A 26,481-nucleotide genomic window follows, 5' to 3' on the forward strand; every position below is an offset into this window, starting at 1 on the left:
GGGATTAAAGGCGTGCGCCACCACCACCCGGCTAGAAAATATTATTATACCAAATGCAGAGCCAAAAAATTACTTGTATCTTTTCATACATGCTATTCTATTACAATTTTGGTAACATTTATGTATTACTCGTGTGTGTGAGTACGTTAAGTGGTGGTACTCTTCTTCCTTGTGGGTCCAGGAAATCTCTATCAGTGTGATCAGGTTTAATGGAAGTGGCTTTACCTGCTGAGCCATATTACTAGCCCTTAAAGATTTGTTTTGTAAATTATTATTGTGTAGGCATGCATGTGTGGAGGTCACAGGACAACTTTGTGGAGTTGGCTCACTTTTTCCACCTTTACATCTGTTTTGGGGGATTGAACTCAGGACATCACACTTGAACCTTTACCCACCAAGCCATTTCACTGATATACACACTGATACACACACACACACACACACACACATGCACGCACGCACGCAGCATATATGTATATGTTAGTAGTAGTTAATCCTTAAAAAACCATAAAAACTGCAATAAATCTCTAGTAAAAATTCTTAGGTACTAAAGCATCCACCATCTTAAGATGAACAAAACTTCTATTATTTCTAGGAGAAGCATATTTTAAAAAACTAACACATAAGAAAAAAACAGAATTCTTTAATGAAAAAATTACATTATAACAAGAACACTGTACATTAAGTTCTAATATCTACATACAGTTTTAAATCTCTTCACAAACCTGGTATAAACTAAGCATGGTCTCACACCCACATGATTAAGTACAGTCTGACAGGACCTGAAGAAGTTGAGGCACATGCTGGTGGGCCTCAGAATTAAAACCTTCAATGCAGGAGCAGCCCCCAAAGCTTGTGTTTCCTCTCACTTCTGTGTGGTTAGGAAACATTCACTTTGCATAAGATGTTAAAGCTTTTTAAGTACACGAGCTGCTTATGTAGAAAATGACTACTGAGGGAAGTCTGTTGTGGTTGTTTATAATTTACTGCTGTATATACAACGTTTACTTGCAGGGTTGGAACATGGAAACTACAAAGAAATGAGCCAACCTGTGATTATGAATTTCTAACCACTTATTTTAAATGTCCAGCCTACTACTGCAGATACTACATCCTGCAATACATGAACTAAAGAATGTTTGTCAAATTTTGCTGTGGAGTTGTTAAGAGAAAGCCAAATACAGATCCTGAATTTTTATACACTTGTTTTTAAGATCTAATACATTAGAAAGAATTAAACATTTCAATATGTAAACATAGTTTTCAAAAACTGATGTTAAGCACCTTTAGCCAGCACTGACATGTGTGACAGCATATGCATTGAGAAGACAAATGAATTTTTAAATTCATTTTAGATACCATTTTTAATAATTACTCATTTAAATACACAAAAATATTAATAGTTTCAGTTTCTACCTAAAAACAAGAACATACAATTAGGTAATTTAAGTGTTCAGTTTTCTGTTTTGTTTTTGTTTGTGGGAAGAATATATGTAACTTACTGTCCTCATGATAAAAATATTAACAGAAGACCCAGTCACACAGAATGAAGTGACAGAACTATTTTTTTGTTTTTGTTTTTTGAGACAGGGTTTCTCTGTGTGGTTTTGGTGCCTGTCCTGGATCTCGCTCTGTAGCCCAGGCTGGCCTCGAACTCACAGAGATCCGCCTGGCTCTGCCTCCTGAGTGCTGGGATTAAAGGCGTGCGCCACCACCGCCCAGCTGACAGAACTATTTATTTTCTTTCTTTCTTCTTCTTGTTTTTTTTTTTTTTTTTTTCCCCCAAGACAGGGTCTCACATTGTAGCTCCAGCTGTCCTGGAACTTGCTATGTAGACCAGGCTGGCCTCAAACTCACAGAGCTCCACTGGGATTAGAGGTGTGCACCATTAATAGAATGAAATGACAGAAATATGTGTGTATGTGTGTGTGTGTGTGTGTGTGTGTGTGTCTGTGTGTGTGTGTCTGTGTGTGTGTGTGTGTGTATGTGTCTGTGTGTGTGTGTGTGTGTGTGTGTGTGTGCATTTGTTATTGTTGTTTTCAAGACAGGGTTTCTCTATGTAGCCCTGGCTGTCATTGGAACTCACTATGTAGAGCAGGCTGGCCTTGAACTCACAGAGATTCACCTGCCTCTGTCTCCACGTGCTGGGATTAAAGACTTGAGCCACCACTGCCCGGCTCAGAAATATATTTTAACTGTTTTTTCCTGATGAAACAATAAGCACTGAATCCTCTGTTATTACTCATCCTCACAGGAAACTGGCTAGTTTCTTTCTTAACAAGCATTTCTCCTTAGCAATTCAACATCAAAAAGGAATGTCTCCCAAAGAATATAGCTCAATGAATGAAATATTTAATAATAAACCTTAATCATTATTGGAAGGTGAAAACTTATTAGTTCTTGAAAAATAGTTTCTATAACAAGGATCACAAAAGAGCATTACCTATAATACAGTTCTAAATACATACTAATCTGATCTCATTCCTCTTAAGTACACACAGATTAAGGGAACTCAGGTTCTGAAGTGATTTATGAGTTGTGGTGAACTTAGTGTAACATACTCAGCTTCAGCAGCCCGCCTCCATAAAAACTGGCACTAGATATCTTGTTCTTAGAAAAGAAAAAGCAGTTCTTACTAACCATTTTATATATATATATAATTAGATATGAAATTTGCATTAAATAAGATAAAGAATAAACTTTACGTTGACTAGGATATAGATGTAAAGATAATGAATTGTAGAGTTTCACCTACTTCTAAAGTAACAGTGTTTTAAACTTAGATACAGGTCATGTAGCTAAAACAAAGTGAATAAGAATGGGAGATCAGACTTAGAAAAGTCAAAAGTGATGGACATCCATGTAAAATATTGAGGTCAAATTTCATATTATATTGTTCATGCTTTGAGTATTAAACTTTAATATCCACTTGAAATTCTTATTATTTAAAAAATTAAAATTCAAATGCACTCTTAAATGAGTCTCCAGAAAAAAACTGTTCTAGGTGATTCTTTCTGTCTTTCTTAGTAAGGACTTGCTGTGTAGTCCAGGCTAGACTGGAATTTACAATCCTATTACCTCCACCTCCTGAGTGCTGGGATTACAGGTGTGCACCACTACATTTAGCTAGGTAATTTCATAACAATTACATTTGAAATTTCTAGCTACTCAATATTTCATTAAAAAAAATCTTACAATAAACATATTGATTACTGGCTATTTAGTACTAGGTATAAATATACTTATTTAATGAGCTAAATATCAGATCAGACATTTTCAAGTTTCAAATATGAACTAAATATATAAATTGTAATACTATCAACTCAGTAAGAACTCTAGTATAGAAATATGTAAATATTATTTAAATTATTTTCTATCCAAAAATTCAATCTTTAAAAAAAAAGCCAAAAATTTTGCAAGCAGTAGGAATTATAACATTTCCCCCCATTCTCTGAATTATTCATCTTTCTATTCCTAAGTAGGTATTTACCTCTAATCCCATATAAAATACATTTATTGTTATTTATCTGATTAATTCAATTTAAACTTTTCTTTTTTTTTTTTTTTTTTTTTTTTTAAAGATTTATTTATTTATTATGTATACAGCATGTATGACTGCAGGCCAGAAGAGGGCACCAGATCTCATTACAGATGGTTGTGAGCCACCATGTGGTTGCTGGGAATTGAACTCAGGACCTCTGGAAGAGCAGTCAGTGCTCTTAACCTCTGAGCCATCTCTCCAGCCCCAATTTAAACTTTTCAATACTTACCAAGTCATTGAAATTTCTGACAGATGACCATTAGTACCATTCATTTATAGTTAAAGGTATAAAGTCTGGGGGATAAACTGCAAATGCAGAGTCTAGGGATGTGACTGGCAGATCTGCGCTGCTATGCAAATCTACAGGGATGTGATTGGTGGCTCTGTGATACTATGCAAATCTACAGGGATGTGATTGGTGGCTCTGTGATACTATGCAAATCTACAGGGATGTGATTGGTGGCTCTGTGATACTATGCAAATCTACAGGGATGTGATTGGTGGCTCTGTGATAATATGCAAATCTACAGGGATATGATTGGTGGCTCTGTGATAATATGCAAATCTATATAAATCTATTGCTCTATCTTTCCAAATAAGACAGATGACAAATATTCTCTCACCTGTTGGCTAATTCAAACTCTCCTCACAATTCAAAATTTTCTGACACACCTCCACATGCACTCACACTGCTTTTATTGTTGGACTTGGTTGTCTTATAAGAAGCAATACTCGGTATTTCCGGGGATGAGATAACCATTTGTGTTCACACTAAATTACTGTGATCTTTTCAAACACATGTCTAACTGGATAACAAAAAAAAAAAAGGAATACAAAATGAAGTAAAATATTTCTTAAGGGGAATACAAATATGGAATTGACAACAAACATTCAAGTTTTAAGTCAAAGCTGCATCATTCAGTTCTGGTCCAGTGACTGACATAACATGCCCTGGAAAGCTTCCCCTTCTAAGACATCAGAAGGTGCCAGAGCTGTCAATTCTGAAAAGCTTTAAACATTTTATGTAGCAGATAATTTTTTACAGTCCAGAAAAGTTTTTGCTCCCATAGACAGTGTTGGCTCTTTGGGTTCTTGTTTAACTTGGTTCACAGACAGGGTATCTTCTAGACTTTCTTCAACTTTAAAACCAAACAAACAAACCCAAGAGGGTTAGTATATTTTACAACACTGTGGTCTGTAAAGCTATATAAACTTAAAGTCAGGCATGATGGTGTGTACCTGTAATCCCCACACTAGATCATGGAAAGCAGAGGATCAGGAGTTCAAGGTCATCCTTAGTAACGCAGCCAATTTAAAGCCAGCCTGGTTTACATGAGACTTTATCTTTAAAAAAATAATAACAATCTGAATTTAGAATAAACTCAAATATACCACGGTTTAGAAAAGGGTCATGGTGAAATTGAGAAAAATATCTGGCATATTTGAAAACAGTGGCACTTTGTTTTTTTGTTTTTTTGGTTTTTTGTTTTTTTGTTTTTTTGTTTTTCGAGACAGGGTTTCTCTGTGTAGCTTTGCGCCTTTTCCTGGAACTCACTTGCTAGCCCAGGCTGGCCTCGAACTCACAGAGATCCACCTGGCTCTGCCTCCCGAGTGCTGGGATTAAAGGCGTGCGCCACCACCACCCGGCTACAGTGGCACATTTTAAAATGATGGTTCTGTCTCAGCTGTGTGAACTATGTGTTTGCTGATCTAAAACACTTCAGAACTCCTACCCACACCCCACTGTGCTCATAACCACGTGCGTGGAGAGCCAGCACACCAGCAGTAACACTGTCAACTGGCCAATGCAATGCCTAGCATCTTCATTTGTTTGTTTTGTTTTTGAGACAGGTTCTCATATGCCAGCCTTGAACCCAGAGATCAAGTGCTGGGATTGAAGGCTTGTACCGTCACACCTGGTCTTAAATCTTCACCCCACTTTGTCAGGAACCTCTGCTACTCAGCCATTCTTAGAAAGCAGAGGTGACTGCGGCTTGCTTAGCAGTACGCTGAATACATCATTACTGTTACAGGTATACTGGACTTTATACTGAAGCTCTGTCAGTGACATGGGGACCCACAGAGGACGGATTTGAATGACCCCAGGCGCTCACTTCCTGTTGGAATACATTGCTGGATGGTTAGAGGTCGCAGTCTGCAGTGGCCTGGCAGCTTATCTCAATAGCTCAGCCACATGGAGCTCTCTCCCTCCAGCAAAGCTTTCTGCTCTCCACCTGCCCTTATGGAGAATGTCCCTGGGCCTGGAGGACTGACCTTAACTAAAAGCTGTCTCTAAATCAGATGGCTGATTCATCTTTAGCTTGACCCTGCTAGGAAGACTTGTGCTAGGAGCTCTGCTGTAGGACACTACTGCCACAAACTAAGCCTTGTGACAGGAGCATGACAGTTACATGTAAATTAGGGTTTGTCCCCAGGCTCCCCAGTGCTATGCATTCCTCATCCTCTGGAATAAAGCTGAGCTGGTTCAGGAGTCTGTCTCCTGGAGGCCTCCCTCCATCTGTGCTCACGGGCCATCTACGAAGCTTTCTGTCGCCCCTCCTCCTCTTTCCCCTCTGGACCTGGTAGCCAACAGGCCGAGAGTGAAAGTGAACCCCGAAACATCCTGGTGAAGTAACCCCCAGATTATGACCTCACCAGATAAATCATACAGATTTGGATTCTCTGAAAGCAATTTGGATTTATGCTCCCAGAAATACTATGTGATAACACAGAGGGAGAAAGGAAACTTTAGAAGGTAAGACATATAATACCTGGGCTTAGTTTCCTCCTTTATCACTTACTAAATGTGAGCACTAGGCAATTACTTAACCTCCCTGAGCCTTGGTTTCTCTATCTGTAGAATGGGAATATAGCTAATTTTCTCATGGCATTAATATTGCATATATATTCATTTTTCTCCTCATCTATAATGTTACTCTGTAGTTACAAAAGTTCTCTGTAAATTTCCTACACGTGTGTTTCCCCATAAATTTAAAAGGCTGTAACTCTTTCTAGAAGGGGCTAGTCACAGTTTTATTTACCAAAATAATGATGATTAAGATAGAGGTAAATACATGTTCTAAGAATAATTTCTGTGAAGATTTTTATACTTCAAAGCAAAATGCATACTTATCTCTTCCCATAGAAGTGTGCCAGCCAAACAGGCTGTGTGGGAGGAATGCGGTGAGGTCAGCTGGGAGCTAACACACGTTATCACTGTGACGACTGGGCTCAGCAGCAAAAGGAAGACACCAGGTCTTCAAACAGACTCAGTGCCCAGACCTTCCTGTAGCTTGTACAGAACGCAACACTTAAGTGTATAGCCCACCTCTTATTTTCTATCTACTCTTTATCTGCTACTTACTTCCATCCTTTCTGTGTGCATTTATCAACTTCTTTTTTTCATAATCTTCGCACTAAAGTAGTTTTCCTTACGTGATTTGCTTCTAGCACATTTTATGAATTCTAAAATAACTTTCCTGGTTTTACATCACCATAGATTTTCCATGGAAAATCAGGTAATTAAGAAACGAGTTATGGGGCTAGGGAGATGGCCCAGAGGTTAAGAGCACTTGTTCTTGCAGAGGACCTGGGTTCAGTTCCCAGCACCCACACAGTGATTTACAACCATATGTATCTCCAGTTCCAGGAGATCCAATGCCCTCTTCTGCCTCCCTGGAAACCAGGAACACATGTGGTGCACACACACACACACACACACACACACACACACACACACACAGGCAAAATACTCATGTGCACAATAAAACAAATAAATCTAGCTGGGCATGGTGGTGCATGTGAGTTTGAGGCCAGCCTGGTATACACAGTGAGTTCTAAGACAGCCAGAGCTACAAAGTGAGACCCTATCTCAAATAAATAAATAAATAAATAAATAAATAAAAAATAAAAAAATTACTAAAAATGAATAATTTCCCCTACCTGTGCTCTTTCCTTCTTTTCCTGTCTGCACTGGAACTAAACCCAGTTCTTAGAACTTGCTAGGCAATAAAGTACTCTACCATCCCAGCCCTCTTTTTATTTTGAGATAGGGTCTTGCTAAATTGCTCAGGCTGGTGTAAGACTTGTTTTGTAGCCCAGACTGTCCTTGAACTTGCAATTTCTCTGCCTAAGCCATCTAAGTGCTGGGACAGACAATGAATAATTTCATTGTGATCAAATAATAACAATTAAACATAATAAGAAATATTAGGTTAATGAAATTCTTTTCCTCTCATAATTTTGTTTGAACTTTACAATATTATAAACCCACTGGGTAGAAATGACAGATTTTTTTTCTGTTGTTTGATATAGTGATACCAGGCTATAAAAGGTTAAAAATAATCATAAACTGACAGTCACTTACTAAGAGCTGGATGGCTGTCTATGATTGGTATTGGAACAGTTTGCACATCTCCCAACAGAATCCTATTTACACTTCCTTCCAGATTCCCCGTATCCTCAACATCTTCAGCTTCCACCAGCTGATCCGTTCCGAGATTTTGAACTGATTCTGGGAGATTCCCCATGGTAGAGGCAGCACTATTGTTTCGCATTAGGCATGTATCTGTTCGAAGGCTCTGACTTTGACCAAGCAGCAGAGAATGATTATTCACTACAGCATTTCCTACTGTATCCAGAAGTCCTGAAGGACTGGAGGAGGGATGGCTAGTTCCTGACACCAGAGCTTGTGATCCATCAGGAGAGGAAAGTCTTGGCTGTAACTTCAAACCCTTCCAAAGAGAAAAGAGTTATATCACAATGTTTGGATTTACTATGTATGACATTCTCACTGGATATTCTTTTGACAAAAAAAAAATTGGAACACAAACTAAGAGGAATGTAGTTACTAACAAATATTCCATGAAGATGGAAACAAGGACCAAGGAAAGCAGTACCATAGACCTTACTGTGGTCACATCTCCTCAAACTTTTCAAACATAGAACCTGAACTATCATCTTACATCAAGACACAAAGGATTAGAGGATTAACGATAAAGAAATACATGGCCATTATTGTAACTCCACAGCAATTCTCTGAAATCCTTACAAGAGGAATCACGGAAGAAGAAGATCCCAGACTTAGCTGTTGAGTGGGCGCCTACCTGTGAGTGTGAGAAGATTTTGGGCTGAAATGAAGAGAGCGGGGAGAGCAGGTGACATGGCTCTGGAGACAGAGAAGTCTGTGCCCGACGCGCCCCCACGCTGCTGGCAACTGGTTCTCCTAGTGAGTGTCCTAATAGAACAGGAGACACACAATCATTTCTCTTGCACTTTATAGCAATCATTACTATCAGATCAGAAGAGAAGACAAGACAAAGTCCGAGGTTGGCAAGGACTCAGAGTCATCAGGAAGCGAGGCAAGGCGGCAAGTGCGCACAGCCCTCCGCTCTGTGTGGACACAGGCACAAGGATATTCTTGGCTACGGAAGTGAGTTTAAGGACAGCCTGGGCTACTTGGTGCCCTGTCTGAAAACAAACAAAATCATCACAAATCAACAAGTCAACACATAGCCAGGCATGGCAACACACAGGAGCCAGAGGCCCGTGGATCTCTGTGTGAGGCCAGCCTGGTCTACAGTGTGAGTTCCAGGACAGCCAGGGCTACACAGCAGGACCCTACCTCAAAATTAATGAATTAATAACCCCACACTAGCCTGGCATGGGGCCTCATGCTTGTAATTCCTAGCACTTTTGAGGCTATCAAAGGGGAACTACATGAGTTTGAGGCCAGCCTAAAATATTCTAGACCAGCCTGGGAACAGAGAGAGACCCTGTTTCAAAACAACACCAAAGAAGCAAAAACCAAATGCACATAGAAACACAGACACACAGCCACAAACCAAGCCCAGGGTATCTAGTTCGCTGTTTCTAGAACCTGTCAGATCATCAGAACTTCCAATGGGAACTCCAAAAATATGGATTTCTAGATTCCACCTTCATTCATCTCCTTCCTCCTCCATTCCTTTCTATCCTGCTTGGGTTTTTTGTTGTTGTTGTTTTGTTTTGTTTTTGTCAACTTGACATGCACTAGAGTTTTTTGGGAAGAGGGAACCTCAATTGAAAAAAGGCCCAGCCCACTGTGGGCAGTACCATCACTGGGCAGGTGGTCTTGTATAAAAAGCCAAGGTGAATGAACAAGCCTTAGAGAGCAAATCTGTAATCAGAGCTTCTTCATGGTCTGTGCTTCTGTTCCTGCCCCGATTTCCCTCAGTGACGATCATGACCTAAGAGCTCGGAGCTGTAAGATAAAATAAACTCTTTCCTCTGAGTTGCTTTTACTCGTGGTGTTTACCACAGCAACAGAAGGCAAAAGAGGATACCCTACCTTCTGTTCTTCCTCCCTCCCCATCTCCCTTTATCCCTCTTCCCTCCCTCCCTCCCCCCTCTTTCCGTGACAGGGACTAACCGGGGGCCTGTGCATGTTAGACTAACATTCCACACTGTTACAATCCAGTCCTTAATTTCCATGTATTTTATTCAGTTTCTCAGTCAGGCTTGGCAGCATATGTCTTTACTGGCTGGGCCATCTCATCCACCCAGATTTTTAACTGAGTACATCTAGAGTGAGGTCTAGAGATATTGTCATTGATAAGCTATTCAATGTGTCTAAATTCAGAGCATATGCCATCAACTGAGTTCACACTACCGTCATCATTTTCACTGACACAGCAAAGCAGCTGTGTTTCTGTTTTGTGGATCTATTTGTAAAAATTATTTCTTTTATGTTTTGAAATTACAGTATAAATATATCATTTCCTCTTTCCCTTTCCTCCTTCCAACCCCATATATGCCTCCTTGCTCCCTTTCAAATTCATGACCTCTTTTTTCATTAATTGTTGTTAGGAATGTGTAAATACATATATGTACATAACAAAAAATAATCCAGTTTTAATTCCAAACATTTTCTATACTAAATGTATATCAGCCTTCTTAAGTTTGTTTTTTTTAAGTTTCTTTAAAAAAAAAAAAAAAAGGCCGGGCGGGGGTGGCGCACACCTTTAATCCCAGCACTCGGGAGGCAGAGCCAGGCGGATCTCTGTGAGTTCGAGGCCAGCCTGGACTACCAAGTGAGTCCCAGGAAAGGCGCAAAGCTACACAGAGAAACCCTGTCTCGAAAAACCAAAAAAAAAAAAAAAAAAAAAAAGCTACATGCTTTTTTTCTTTCTTTCTTTTGTTACTGTTTTTATTCTTTAATGTGAATTGATACTTTGCCTGCATGCATGTCTGTATGAGGATGTACGATCCCCTGGACTGGAGTTATAGACAATTGTGAGCTGCTACGTGGGTGCTGGGAAATGAACCTGAGTTGTCTGGAAGAGCGGCCAGTGTTCTTAACCACTGAGCCACCTCTCCAGCCAGCCTACCCACCTCCCTCTTTTTGAAGTTTCTTAAACATGACTTTTTTTTTTTTTTTTTTTTTTTGCTTTGGTGTTGACACATGCCATTCCACTGATTAGAAAATTCTGGGCTGGAGAGATGGCTCAGAGGTTAAGAGCACCGACTGTTCTTCCAAAGGTCCTGAGTTCAATTCCCAGCACCTACATGGTGGCTCACAACCATCTGTAATGAGATCTGGTACCCTCTTCTGTATACATAGTAAATAAATAAATCTTCTAAAAAAGAAAGAAAGAAAGAAAGAAAATTCTAATTCAGCAGGGTGGTGGTAGCATGCATCTTTAATCCCAATACTTGGGAGGCGGAGGTAGGCAGATCTCTGTGAGTTCGTGGCCAGCCTGCTCTACAAAGAGAGTTCCAAGACAGCCAGGACTGTTATACTGAGAAATCTTGTCTGGAAAAAAAGAAAAGAAGGAAAATTATAATTTATTCTTTAGTTCTCAGGCTTAAAAGTGACCTTTTCTTTTTTCTCTCTCCTCTAGACAGGGTCTTACTATGTAGCTCCGGCTGTCCTAGAACTCACTTTGTAGACCAGGCTGGTCTCAAACTCACAGAGATCTGCCTAACTGCCTCCCAAGTGCTGGGATTAAAGGCGTGCACCATCACACCCAGCTCTAAAAATGACATTTTCAAGAGTGACACCCTCCCGCCCCTTCCCCCTAGTGTATGTCTCTAGCACAGTTCTCACACGGCACTTTTCACAATACTATTAATTAGAAAACATTTGTTTAGTGTTTTTTCTTTGCTAATCTTTAGTCCATGAAGGAGGAACCTGCTTGCACTTAGCACAGCAACTTAATAAAGTAAACCGCACAGGTGATGCCAACGAGCATCAGTATACAGTACCCATGTAAGAACCAGCACAGCCGTGAGGTGACCTGTGGAGGTTAACAACAAGCATCAGTGTACGGTACCCATGTAAGAACTAGCACAGCCGTGAGGTGACCTGTGGAGGTTAACAACGAGCATCAGTGTACGGTACCAGTGTAAGAACTAGCACAGCTGTGAGGTGACCTGTGGAGGTTAACAATGAGCATCAGTGTACAGTACCCATGTAAGAACTAGCACAGCCGTGAGGTGACCTGTGGAGGTTAACAACGAGCATCAGTGTACGGTACCAGTGTAAGAACCAGCACAGCCGTGAGGTGACCTGTGGAGGTTAACAAGTGGCAGAAAATACTCTGCATACAGTTATCCGTTAATTGATTCTAGAGTGATTATGGTGTTAGCGGTTTAGCAGACATTATCCTCTAGAAACTTAGTTTGATTAACTATATATACACCCTTGCCTCTGAAGAGCCTGAATAACACCTAAAGCTACAAATGTGTCAACAGCAGCCTATCCCAGTAGGTACCGAGGTAAACGTAACATAACGAGGAGCTCCTTTAATGTAAGAGACAAGGTGAGAAAACACTCAAAACCAGAGACTGTTCTGTGTGAGAAGAGAATTTTCTACACAGAAAAGAGAGAGGACATTTCCAGGAGACAGAACACACATAAAAGAGTAAACAAAAACAAACAAACAAACAAAAGAAGCTTCAAATATTTCGGGAACATAGGAGTTAAGAACATATGAGACAGGTGAGCAGTGGTGGCACACACCTTTATCCCAGCACTTGGGAGGCAGAGGCAGGCGGATCTCTGTGAGTTCAAGAACAGCCTCGTCCACAGAGCAAATTCCAGGACAGCTGGAGCTACAGAGAGAAACCCTGCCTGAGAAAAGCAAACAATCCCAAGTAGACAACAGTTTGCAGATCAAGGTGCATTGTCCATTCTTCTGGTTGACTATGCTAATACGGTCTCAAATTTCAGTTACAGTCAGACATGGTGGCACATGTTTAGAATCCTAGCATTTAAGGGGCTGAGGCAGGAGGATCACAAGTTCTAGGCCATCTAGATACTATCACTCAGCAACAAACCATTTTTTTTTTTTTTTGGTCATAAAGAACCATAAAGGTTCTAGAAATACTTTGATAAATTCCAACATAGCTACTCTTTCCCTCTTTAGAGTCAGGTCTCTTCATCTATAAAATTTGATTACACGATAGTCAGGGACAGGGCACAGGGAGTAAAGTACTTGATGGGCAAGCATGAGGACGTGGGTTCGGATCCCCAGTCCCCACGTAAATGCCAGGCACAACCATGATTGTCTCTGAACCCAGCTCTAGGGGAGCAGAGAAGGGACAGTGCTATGGATATCACTCTGTATAAATAAACACTGATTGACCAGTGGCCAGGCAGGAAGTATAGGTGGGACTAAGGGAGAGGAGAAAAGAGGAAACAGGAAGGAAGGGGGGACTGACTGGAGCTGCCGCCAGGACAAGGAAGATGTAAAGTGCCGGTAAGCCACGAGCCATGTGGCAAAGTAAAGATTAATAAAAATGGGCTAAATATAAGAGTAAGAGCTAGACAATGATAAGCCTGAGCTAATGGCCAAACAGTTTAAATAATGTAAGAGTCTATGTGTTTATTTTATAAGTGGCCTCCGGGACTGGCGGGACTTAGAGGGAGCTGGAGAAAAATTCTCCAGCTACAGGACAGCCCAGGGGCTTGCTGACCAGCTCAGTGAGCTCCAGGTTTAGTGATAAAGCCTGGCCCCCAAAAAATAAATAGAAGATATGGGGAGTAATGGTGGACTCCTGACATTGACCTCTGGCCTTCACACACGCATATACATCTGTACACATGAGCATACATACAAAAAATTCCTTAAAACTGATTCTATAAGATAGCTAAAGTTTTTTCCAGATATAACACCAATTGATTTTTATGTTATAAAAATATCCAAAAATAACCTACCTTCTGCAAATGTAACTGTTACAGTCTCTCTGAGAATATTCCCACTATCTGTGGTCCACTGAAGCTGAAATCAGAACATTTGTTTCAGTAAAAACAAAGCAGTTACACTGAAAATTATCTTAAAACATTAATACAACTATCATATCTTCTTTCACAAATTTACACTTATATACTTATTTTGTGTCTCATGCACACACATGCCTTGGCACACATATGGAAACCAGTGGACAACACTGAGTCTATTTCCATTGAGATGGCATCTTTCACGGGCCTGGAGCTCACCAATTTGGCTTGAGTGACCAGTCAGGCAGCTCCACTCCAGTCTCCATGGCCCTAGCACTGGGACTGTAAGTTCTCACCCACCATACTCAGCATTTGTATGTGGGTTCTAGGGGATCACACTTAGATCATCGTGCTTATGAGGCAAACACTTTACAGAGTGAGCCCCCCCCTTCCTATTTTATTTTCATTACACTTGTGCTTTGTTCTGCGATCACCCTCTACTTGTTTACATTCTTTATTTTATTTTATTTTTTTTTGAGCCGAGGATCGAACCCAGGGCCTTGCGCTTGCTAGGCAAGCGCTCTACCACTGAGCTAAATCCCCAACCCTTGTTTACATTCTTAAAGCTCAGGTATGTCTCACTACGTTAGGGTCTGTGAATTCAGATGTCAACAATTTGGATAGGAAGTGTAGATGGCAAATCTATTTATTTATTTCTTGAATTATGTACCATAATAATTAAGTCTGGATATAACACAAACAAACAAAAACCACCCCAGTGGGTCCAGCATTTGAAATATCCAAGTACTAGGACTGGAGAGATGGCTCAGCAGTTAAGCATCAGCTGATCTTCCAGAGGACCCAGGTTTGATTCCCAGCACCCGTAATGGTGGCTCACTACCACCTTTAACCCCAGGTTCAGGGAATCTGACACCCTCTTCTGGCCTCCATGGGCCCCAGGCATGCAAGCAGAACATCCACATACATAAAAAAATAAGTACAACTCAAAAATGTTCAGATACTAAAACCTGGCAAGTGAGAAGTCAGGAAGGCAAAGGTTAGTGCTCCTCGGATTTTGACTCCTAAGTTACTACCTCTACTGTAATCACTACTTCTGGATAACTACGGTCAAATTACCTCAGACACAACTCACACTGACAGAGAAACTACAATAGACAAATACAAGGCGAACACTTATATTCATATATGGCACACAGAGCTACATCAGCATTTGTGCATCTGAACCTGAACTACTTAACCCTGACCATCTATTTTTAAAAATGGAGCAAGGAATATACTCGGTATGTGCTCAATAAATGTCTGTAAACTAAATAAGAAATAGTCCTCATTAAAAAAAAAATACTAATTCTTCTCTCTGTTATACTCAGATTTGGAAATCCACTGTTTCTTTTCCTTGTGAGAGGAGTAAGGAATATTCAGTCAAGTCATTATCTGAGAGCTTGTAGTATTCATATGTTACAAACTTACCTAGTGTATTTCCTTAAATCATAGTAATTGAGATGGTGTAACAAGAGCCCTTTCTACTAGGCCGAGTATTACCGGGAGCTAGAGACTTGCTAATGCATTAACAGGAGCTGAGAAAGATTAATGAATCAAAGAAGTGGGTGTGATCATACCGTTGCTGGAATCACCTCTGAGTTATATACCACATCTCCAGTCCTCAATGATTTCTGTACCTCATGGATATGATTTTTTATATCATTTACAGTTGGAAAAAATGATAAATTATGTCTTTCAGGTACCTCATCAGGTTTGAACAGTTCTCTTTCCACAAATTTCCTGCGAAGGATATAAAATAAAAATATAACTGTAATGAAACACTCACAGATTGAAAGAAAGGTTCTCTTTCAACATAAGCTTTTATAAAGTATGAGTCATAGTTCTATAAATAATATTAGCCACTTTGGATTTCTTTCTATTCACTAAAACAGAATTAATGCAGGATAAAGAAAGGTGCTATTTAGTTCAAAGCACACATACTACAGAGCTTTGACATTTTGTTTGTTTTTGGGACAGAATTTCTCTGTGTAACAGGCCTGGCTGTCTCGAAACTCACTCTGTAGACCAGGCTGGCCTCAAACTCACAGAGATCTGCCTGCCTCTGCCTCCTGAGTTCTGGGATTAAAAGGCGTGTGCCACCATCGCCCGGCAAGCTTTGACATTTTTATGAATTAAACTTGAACCACAATCCTCAGTTTGAACATTATAATGTTTTTAAATGCTTATCATGTCAGACACAATTCTGAACACACTACAGGTATTTCCTCTATTACTGTGATCATGTGACCAGACATAATGATCAATCCCACTTTACAGATGAGGGAGCTGAAGACTGCCCAAGTTGAAGTTGCCCTGCCTTATATACCTACTTAGTAAGTGAGAAAACACAGACCTATTCCAATTTGTATACATAAGCATCATGTTACACTGCTTCCAAAAGGCACCAATTAATATTACATGAAATTTGATGGTTCGAATACTGTGAGACAGTAAGATTTCGGAAGGCAAGATACTGTAAGAAAGGTAGCATTACTACACAATGACATAAAATAAATACATAAATCTCAGTTTAATACATGTGTGCTTTATGCATTATATTTATGGGATCAAACTGCAGTTGTATTGCTTTTCTGTTTTCATTGAACCTCTTTTTAAATAATTTTAAATAAGTAGATTGGCCACATTTTAGTCAACAGTGGATGGTTTACTAAATGTTGGCTTTGTTCTGTAAGCCCCTCACTGGGAAAAGCTTCTAAACAGAAAGGTGACTAAAAAAGTAATGCTTGTCTGCTGGCTGCAGCTGTGTGCACTTCTGATCCCAGCACTCGGGACATGAAGGCAAGTGGATCTCCATGAGTTCAAGGCCAGCCTGGTCTATATAGTGAGCTGCAATCTAGCCAGGGCTATACAGTGAGACCTACTCTCAAACAAACAAACAAAAAGTCATTCCTGGAAGCACTCACTTTGTTATTCAGATTTCACTACACAATAGCAGTGAAAGGAGCAGGGATTACATCATTACACACAGGCTGCAGAACTAGACCCCGCTTTCAACTCTGACTCTTTCAAGTCAATTATTTAGCAATTCTTAATTTCCATTTTCTCATGTGTAAAATAAGGATAAATGCATCATCTTTACTAAGCTGTTGAAAAATTACATATTTAAAGGTTTGGCAGAATACCTGATATACATAGTAATTGCCTTATTACATTAATTATTATTGTAGTTAATCTGGATAGTTCCTCATCTAGTGAAACACTTTTTTCTTTTTCTTTTTTCAAGACAGAGTTTCTCTGTGTAGCCTTGGCTGTCCTGGAACTTGCTCTATAGACCAGGTTGGCCTGGAACTCACAGAGATCCACCTGCCTCTGCCTCCTGAGTGCTGGGATTAAAGGCGTGCGCCACTACCTCCAGTCTAACGGAACTTTTTTTTAATAGCATTTTGAAGTAACTTTAATGGTACTCAAGATAATTTGTTTAATTAATATTGTAGTGATGCATAACATATACATAATTTAATATAACATTACACATTGTTATAGTAAATAGTTTAGCTTATTATCTTTTTTAAAATCAAATATTTTAATTAATTTTTTGAGAACTTCTTACATGTACATATTCTATTTTGATCATATTCATTCTCCATATTACCTTATAATAAATTTTATTTCATGTCAAATAATTTGAAATAATTAATTTAGACTGGGTTTTTAATTTTCTGATTCTACAAGTTTTTTCTCTCTAAAATATGTATCATGTCATTCAATTCATTACAGGGACAGTAGCTCACACCTATAATCCCAGCACTTGGTTACCTGAGATAGGAAAAGTGCTGAAATTTGGAAGCCAACTTGGGAGATGTAAGTGAATTAAAGGCCAGTAAGACCTTAGCTAGTAATATAAAATAAATTCATTATGTAGAAGTAGTCCAATCTGCCAGCTGCAGTGTCTCAGAAGAGTATTTGGAATGACAGTAAGAATGACTGTACGAAGCTTGCTGGAAACAGCGTTTATGGGAAGGTGAAGAAACCCTCCATCCGTCTAAAGACACACGTCCCGGAAAGCTGCCGTCCAGCGCCCACAACTTAGGTCAGGTATAAAGGGACACTGCTCCTCCTGTACCTGAGCTGCTTCCTCACTGCGTACACGTGTCCCACGCCCTGTGACACTAGCTCCTGAATCTTATGCGCTACTTGCGGGTGGAGGCGTGAGGGCAACGCACAGTTCTCATCTCTGACTACAGTTTCCTCTTCCTCAGGAGCAGACACAGGAAAAGGAGCCAGTGAGAGAGGGAGGCCCCGAGTCTCTAGTTCATGATACTGATGAGCTTGCTGTGTAGGTAACTGCACATACCATCTGATAAGAGAAAACATTCGAATCTGTCAACATTTAAATATTACAATTAGACAAAGATGGGAATCCTAATTACTTAGGTTAATACTCATTAAGAGAAGGAACAATCTTTTAAGCAAAAATCATATGATTATGCCACGTGGAATAAAATTTAAAATGTCTTATGTTCAACTCTTCTAAGATTGACTTTATACTCAAAAAGTAACTTCATAAACTTTCACTATGACCCTAGAATTAAGGCAATGCAGAGATTTACACATTTATGAGGGTAGAGAGATGCTCGGAAGTTAAGAGCACTTGCTGGTCTTGCAGAGGTCTGGGCTTTGAGTCCCAGCATCAACACGGTAGCTCACAACCATCTGTAACTCCAGCTCCAGGGATCCAAAGCTCTCTTCTAACTAAGGTAGGTACCAGGCATGCACATGTTTTACACACACACACACACACACACACACACACACACACGCACATGCAGGCAAAACATCAATACACATAAAATAAATAAGTAAATAAACAAAGCATTCTCAATTCCTGTTGGTCCAATGAGTAAGGGAATCAGCTAAATTGTGAACACGTCTCATATACAATAGTGCAAGAGATTGATGCTAGGAAAATCAACCAATCTGGTAGAGTACCGTTGTAATGGATTTTTCTTTTGTTGTTGTTTTTGTTTTTGAGACAGGGTCTCACTGTGTAGCTCTGACTGGCCTAGAACTTGGTATGCAGACTAGGCTGGCTTTGAACTCAGAGATCCACCAGCCTCTGCCCCCTGAGACCATACCCAACTTAAGAGATATTTTTGTACAAGAGAGTATGTGTGTGTGTGTGTGTGTGTGTGTGTGTGTGTGTGGTGTGTTGCTTGGGATTTAACTTGGGGCTAAGCACTTGGCTAAGAAAGTGCTCTATCGATGAGCTCACACCAAGCCCCTGTCCTTTCACATTTATTATTTGTGTGTGTGTATGTGTGTGGTCACACATGTGGAGGTCAGAGAACATCTTAAAGGAGTCAGTTCTTTCCTTTTATCATGTGGGTCCTGGGGACTGAACTCACTGAGCTAGCTCACTGGCCCCCTGTATTTCTGCTTGATATAAACCAATATAAATAAAACAGAGCCTAATTAAACTTTGTCGAGTATGGAGCTGGACAGATAACTCAGTTAAGAGCACTTGGTGCTCTTGCAGAGGCCCTGGTTTTGATTCCCAGCACCCACAGGGTAATTCAAAACCATCTATAACTCAAGTTTCAGGAGATCCAATGCCCTTTTCTGACCTCCATGGCATCAAACATGCACGTGGTCCATATACACATGCAGGAAAACCTCTTCAACACAAAATAAAATTTAAAAATTTAAGAATTAAAAAAAAGTTTAGAGTTACATGTTTTAAAAATTGAAGGATCTAATTATTGACTTCACTTTTTTTTTTTTTTTTCCCAAGACAGGGTTTCTCTGTGTAGCTTTGCCCCTTTCCTGGAACTCACTCGTAGCCCAGGCTGGCCTCAAACTCAGAGAGATCCGCCTGGCTCTGCCTCCCGAGTGCTGGGATTAAAGGCGTGCGCCACCACCGCCCGGCTTTGACTTCACTTTTAAATCTTTATAAAAGAGCATACAAAAGTTTTCCTTATATTTGACCTCATTACACAATAATAAATTCTTCACATGAATTGACAAGTAAAGGACAGTAAGCCAGAAATATTATAGCTCCTTCTATTTAAAACATGAAGCATGAAATGGAATTTTACATAGGGCTAAAACTTCACAGATGGCTGTCACAGTAGTCAACGATGTACGGTTAGATTATTTACAATTTTTAGGTGGTAAAGTCAAAACATATACATAGCAAGTAAGTTTAATACTGGCAAGGTATCTAATTTATAAAACCAGTCCTTAGTGAGATCATTGAAAACATAAGTGTAAGAAGAGTCCTTGTTAATGACGCTAATCAGAAAATGAAAGAGCTGTACGAATGCCATACCGAAGGACACCACCAGCATCTACCAAGTTCTTCTTCAGCATGGTGAAGGCTTTCTCCTGCTCCATTCTGATGATCTTCCTGTCTATCTGGGGGTCTGTAGGCACTCTATATTCAGGGAACTTCTGTACCTTTTTAATGTAAATCCTTTATACAAGACAAGGAAGAAACTGTTTCTTATAATCTCAAGAAATACCTAACACCAACAAACAGTTCAAACAGAAAAGTTAGAGAATACTTAATTTAGTTTTCAGAAGCTTATGAAAGATGTTATATTAAGTGCATGGTACTTACAAAATTAACAATTATCACAAATTGAGTATAAGTATCTAAATATAGTTTGTTTGTTTTTTTTTCGAGACAGGGTTTCTCTGTGTAGTTTTGGTGCCTGTCCTGGATCTTGCTCTGTAGACCAGGCTGGCCTCAAATTCACAGAGAACCGCCTGGCTCTGCCTCCTGAGTGCTGGGATTAAAGGTGTGCACCACCACCACCTGGCAATAGTTAATTTTTATGAAATTTTTTCGTTTTTACTGTCCTGGAAGCCATAATTCACACTTAGTTTAAGGAACTTCTTCCAAGTTGATTGCCTTTAAACTTCCATTATCTAAATTCATTGAATACAACAATGACACTTATTTTTTCTTTTTTTTTTTTCCCCGAGACAGGATTTCTCTGTGTAGCCCTGGCTGTCCTAGATCTTGCTCTGTAGACCAGACTAACCTCAAACTCACAGAGATCCACCTGCCTTTGCCTCCCGAGTGCTGGGATTAAAGGCAAGCACCACTGCCAGGCCAACCACAACACATAATTTACTCTTGGTGACCAATGCCTTTAATCCCAGGCAGGAAGATCTTTCTTTATGAGTTCAAGGCCAGCATGATCTACATAGCGAGTTCCAGGACAGCAAGAGAGACTCTTTCAAAAAAAAAAGTACACAATAGTTCTTCCCATTTGTATTCCTATGTTGAAGAATCTCTCTCTGTATTTTTAATCAAGTACAAATTTCTTTACAACATTCTAGCTATCTCATAAGACACTAAATTAAAAAAAAATACTTTGTTGTTTTATGTGTATGGGTGTCTTGCCTGCATGCATGTCTGTGCACCACGTGACTGCAGCCGTCAGAGGAGGGCTTTGGAGTCCCTGGAACTAGTTCTGGATGGTTGTGAACCACCATGTGGGTGGTGGAAACTGAACCCAAGTTCTCAGTAAGATCAGTCAGTGCTCCTAAGTGCTACGTCATCTCTCCGGTCCCTTAAAGTTTATTCCATTTTATTGACTTATTTATTTTGTGTTACTCATGCCACTTCTTTCTCTACCTCCCAGTGCTGGGATTACAGGTGTGCACCACCACACCAGTCTTTTAAAAGTATTTATTTTATTTTGTGTGGGGTGTGTGTGTGTGTGTGTGTGTGTGTGTGTGTGTGTGTGTACGCCTGAGTGTATGTATGTGTACCACAAGAGAGCAGGAGTTCATTGAGGTCAGAAGAGGCATCAGATTCCCTGGAACTGGAGTCACAGATGTTTGCGAGCTACCATGTGGGTACTGGGAACCAAACCCAAGTCCTCTGCATGAGCAGGTTACCATTGAAGCATCTCTCCAGCCTCCAGTCTTTTAAAACATGAGAATGCTTAAGTTTGTGATACATGTGATGCTGAAATGTAATGCTTCATTTATCCACTAAGTCCAACCATAACATACTATTTTTGTTTTGTTTGACGAAGGGTCCTTGTTGCTCAGGCTGAACTAAAATGTCTAGGCTCCAATGATTCTTTTCCCCTTAACCTTCCAAGCCTGTGATCACAGGCATGAGGCAGCACATTCAGTGCATACTCTGATTTGGGCCAGGGCTTTGTGCACGCTGTACCCCTGAGCTATCTGTATCCCTCAGCACAATATGCCTTTAACAGTTTTCATTTTACTAATAATTTTGAACAATTTCAATGTCTAAAAGAGTATTAGTATAGAACATTAAGAAAAAAAAAATCTTTCATTGGTTCACGTTTTTATTCTCACCCAGAGCAATGACAACCTAGTTCTCTATCTAAAGTTACTATTGCTCTCACACATTGCTGGTGTGAATGTAAATTGGTAAAACCTCTCTTAGAAGCAAGTTTTCTTTGTCAACATTTTAAAAGTACATAACCTTTCCCTAACAATTACCATTCTAGGGATTTATCCTACTAATAAACTTAAGGTTATTGATTGTGGTTTTGAATCTAACAAAAGAATTTGTCACTAGTCATGTTGGTATACATCTGTAAATCGCAGCATTAAAGAGACAGAGGCAGAGGCAGAAGGATAAGGAATTCAAGGCCACCCTTGGCTACACAGTGTGTGAAACTAGCCTGAGGGACATGAGATCCTATCTCAAAAAAACCAATTTTTTCATAGCTTACATATCTATCCATAGAGGATTAATTAAATGGTATGCTTACAAATGGAATATTACACAGCTACTTAAAAGAAAAAAATACTCATATGCTGATATGAAGCCACTTTAAAGATCTACTAGAAATGAAAACAGAGTGTTTAGTCACTAGTATATGTCATATGAACACTAGTCAGCAATTTGATATCTGTGCATTAGACACTGTGGTAGTTTGAATGTAACTAGTCCCCATAAGCTCATAGGGAGTGGCAATTTTAGAAGGTGTGGCTTTGTTGGAGGAAGTGTGTATCTGTGGAAGCGGGCTTTGAGGTCTCATATATGCTCAAGCCACACCCAGTGTCTCAGTTCACTTCTTGTTGGTGCAAGATGCAGGACTCTCAGCTCCTTCTCCAGCACCATGTCCGCCTGCATGCTGCCACATCGCACCATGATGATAATGGACTGAACCTATGAAACTGTAAGCCAGCCCCAACTAAATGTTTTCCTTTATAAGAGTTGCCATGGTCATGGTGTCTCTTGACAGCAATAGAAACCCTAACTAAGACAGATACTTACGACAGGCTTTCAGACAACAGGGAAGAGGGAACATGATTATCTCACTTTAAGGGAAGAAAACATTAGTGGGTTTTCCTGACTTTTTAGGGTAGAAGAAGATATGTGTATATTCACACACATACACATTCATATATAGAAAAATCTTTGCAAAATGACACAAAAAACTGTTAAGAGTTGAGGCTTTAATGAGGAATATACAAAACAGTGAGAGGAAAACCTAGACCTCACTGCACACAATTTAACTATTTAAACTTAATAAAAATGCTTCTGTTTGCAATTCAAAAATAAGACTTTAATTAAAAAAATTAAGTGAGATAAAATAAGCTTACCTGGCTGGACAAGTAGCTTTGTAGAGATGACAAGACCTGCTTTCTTGCTCACTGATTCTTTTTAACTGGAAACCTTTCCTTCTTGGTCCATACTGACACTCCATTACTACAGCTCGACTACCTGTGGACCCAAACCAACCAATGCAGTAATTTATCTGCTTAAATAGTCTAGACAGATTGTTAAAAACTTGGTTGTGGCAATTTCAAAATCTATACTTTTAATTACATAAGATTATGGAACAAAAACATCAGTATTTCTTACTAAAAATGCAAACAGACAAATTTAAATTTATATAAAATTTATCAAATATGCCATAATCATGGTAAGTAATTAATAAATATCTCATTTACTGATACATAGAGACATATGATTTTATTTTATTTGGTATTTCAAGACAGGGTTTTTCTGTCTACCACTGGCTGTCTTGGAACTCACTCTGTAAACCAGGATGGCCTTGAACTCACAGAGGTCCTCCTGCCTCTGCCTCCTGAGTGCTGGGATTAAAGGTATGTACCAAGTGAGACATATGATTTTTAATAGTACTAAATGTACCACTTTATAAGTTGAAATTAGCAAATGTTACATTTGGTTAATTGTTAATACTATTTAAAAAAATCTTAATTCCCTTAAAAAATTTTTAGATTTACTTTATGTATATGAGTGTTTTGCTTGAATGTGCATATGTGTACATGTGCGTGCCTGTTGCCCACAGAGGTAAGAAGAGGCATCTGATCCCCTGGAGCTGGAGTTAATGATTGTGAGCCACCATATAGGTGCTGCGAACAGAACCTGGTCCTCTGCAAGAGCAACAAGTACTCTTAAACACTGAGCCAACTCTCCAGCCCCTAATTTCCTTAACAAACAAAACTAAAAGAAAAAGATTTTTGTTTTTGTGTTTGTGTGTATACCCGCAAGAGTTTATGTGCACCAAGTGTGTGCAGGTGCCTATGGGGGCCAGAGGGTGCTGGATCCCATGAACTTGGAGTTACAGATAGTTTGGGATACCTGGTGTGGAAGCTGGGAACTGAACCCAGGTCCTCTGCAGGGGCAGAAGTGCTCTTAGCTACTGACCCATTTCTTTAGCCCCTTTACTTCCTGTTTCAAAAATTATTGATTTTCTTATTTCTTTTTTTTTGGTTTTTCGAGACAGGGTTTCTCTGTGTAGCTTTGCACCTTTCCTGGAACTCGCTCTTTAGCCCAGGATGGCCTCGAACTCACAGAGATCCACCTGCCTCTGCCTCCCAGGTTCTGGGATTAAAGGCATGTGCCACCACTGCCCAGCAGTTTTCTTATTTCGATTTGGCCTGTTAGATTCGGGTGGTGACCTGCCACTAAGATGGTTCCGGGCATCCTGGCCTCCTACTGTTCACTTCCTCGAGCAGCTGTCCCCTGCAGCATGGGCAGTACCCACCAACTTCCTCCTACTCAACGAGGCAGTAGTGACAGTACGTTATTGTTGCTGTCAGGTTATAAGGTAACTACCATTTCCGCCTTGGGTACTCTTTTACTCTTCCGTGGATTGCTGTTTCTAGGTGACATTAGCTGCCACACAGTGAGGGAACTCTGTGCAAAGGCCCACACAACAAGGCAACCACACAAGTGAGACTGGAATTGCCTCCTCTCCTAGTAAGCACAGATGACTGCAATACCAGTCAACACTACAGCCTCAGACTGTGTAAGAACCTGAGGCAGAGTCACCTTGCTAAGCTACACCTGGAATTCTGACCCTCAGAAACTGAGACAATAAATGTTTGTAGTTCTCAGCGTTCAAGTTTGGGGTAATTTATCACATTACAGTAGATTACAAATACATAGATGTGAGAATGACGCCTACTGCAGGATACATCCGACTTTTTTTTGTTTTGTTTTGTTTTTTGGTTTTTCAAGACAGGGTTTCTCTGTGTAGCTTTGCGCCTTTCCTGGAACTCGCTTTGGAGACCAGGCTGGCCTCGAACTCACAGAGATTCGCCTGCCTCTGCCTCCTGAGTGCTGGGTTTAAAGGCGTGCGCCACCACTGCCTAGTGACAACCGACTTTTAAGACATAAAAAAATGGCTGGAGAGATGCTCAGTGGCTGAGAGCACTGGCTACTCTTCCAGAGGACCCTGCATGTGTAGGATCCCAGCACCTACATGGTGGTTCACAGGCGTCTGTAACTCGAGTTCCAGAGGATCCAATTCCCTCTTCTAGCATCTGTGGGCACTGCATATATGTAGTACTCTAGCAACATATTCATAAAAAAACTAAAAAAAAAAATACATCTAAAATTGTTAATCATAAATAAAAAAAATTAATAAAGCTGACACTAAAATGTAAGACCTCTGTTTAAAGGGATTGTTGGTGACTTTATAATATTAGTATAAACTACTATTTATTTTTTATTTTTTGTTGTTTAGTGTGGTAGTTTGAATGTAATTGTCCACCATAAGTTCACAGGGAGTGGCACTATTGGGAAGTGTGGCCTTGTTGGAGGAAGTGCGTCACTGAGGAGGCGGGCTTTGAGGTCTCTTGCTTAAGCTTCACTGAGTGTCACTCTCTCTTCCTGCTGCCTTCTGATCCAAATGTAGAACTCTGGGCTACCACTCCAGCACCGTGTCTGTCTGTCTGCCACCATGCTCCCCACCTTGATAACAATGGACTGAACCTCTGAACTGTAAGCCGTCACCCCAGTTAAATGTTTTTCTTTATAAGAGGTGCTGTGGACATGGTGCTCTTCACAGCAATAGAAACCCTAACTAAGACATTTAGGGGCAGGATCTCACTAAGTAGCCTTGATTGGCCTGTACTCACTATGTAAACTAGGCTGGCCTTGAACTCACAGAGCTCTACCTGCTTCTGCCTCCTGAGTGCTAGGTTTGAAGGCCTGTGCCATCAAGTCTCACTCTATTAATTATTTTAAAGTTTGATGTCAGGGTTGTCACATGTTTGGGAAGGACAAAGATGAGACAAGAGTAACCTGGGCTAGGATTTTGCAGGAATGAAGGTGGAAATAAACAATTAAAAAAAAATAAAGCCAACAGAACAAACACATACATAAATAATCATATCACAAAAATCTGGTTTAAAAACAGCTGACAGCTGTTGAAGCTACATGATAGATTCCAGAACATTTTTT

At 40.0% G+C, this 26,481-nt stretch overlaps 1 protein-coding gene across 6 annotated transcripts in view; it reads right to left on the bottom strand.

The window, feature by feature from the left end:
- Nucleotides 1-4,220: 4,220 nt before the first annotated feature.
- The window catches only part of Carf (calcium responsive transcription factor), a 46,452-nt gene continuing 24,191 nt past the window's right edge, over nt 4,221-26,481 (bottom strand). For 4 of the 6 annotated variants that reach the window (XM_059278662.1, XM_059278659.1, XM_059278661.1 and 1 more), the window contains exons 10-17: nt 23,367-23,487; nt 20,092-20,235; nt 17,887-18,120; nt 15,380-15,542; nt 13,740-13,803; nt 8,647-8,777; nt 7,908-8,274; nt 4,221-4,680 (exon numbers count right to left, since the gene is read on the bottom strand). In XM_059278662.1, coding sequence (XP_059134645.1) covers nt 4,562-4,680; nt 7,908-8,274; nt 8,647-8,777; nt 13,740-13,803; nt 15,380-15,542; nt 17,887-18,120; nt 20,092-20,235; nt 23,367-23,487 — 1,343 coding nt within the window. In that variant the 3' untranslated portion in view covers nt 4,221-4,561. The remainder of the gene's footprint in view (nt 4,681-7,907; nt 8,275-8,646; nt 8,778-13,739; nt 13,804-15,379; nt 15,543-17,886; nt 18,121-20,091; nt 20,236-23,366; nt 23,488-26,481) is intronic. The other 2 variants (XM_059278663.1, XM_059278665.1) reach the window with 2 other exon arrangements.

The sequence above is a fragment of the Peromyscus eremicus genome, chromosome 13, assembly GCF_949786415.1.
Source record: "Peromyscus eremicus chromosome 13, PerEre_H2_v1, whole genome shotgun sequence".
NCBI lineage: Eukaryota > Metazoa > Chordata > Mammalia > Rodentia > Cricetidae > Peromyscus > Peromyscus eremicus.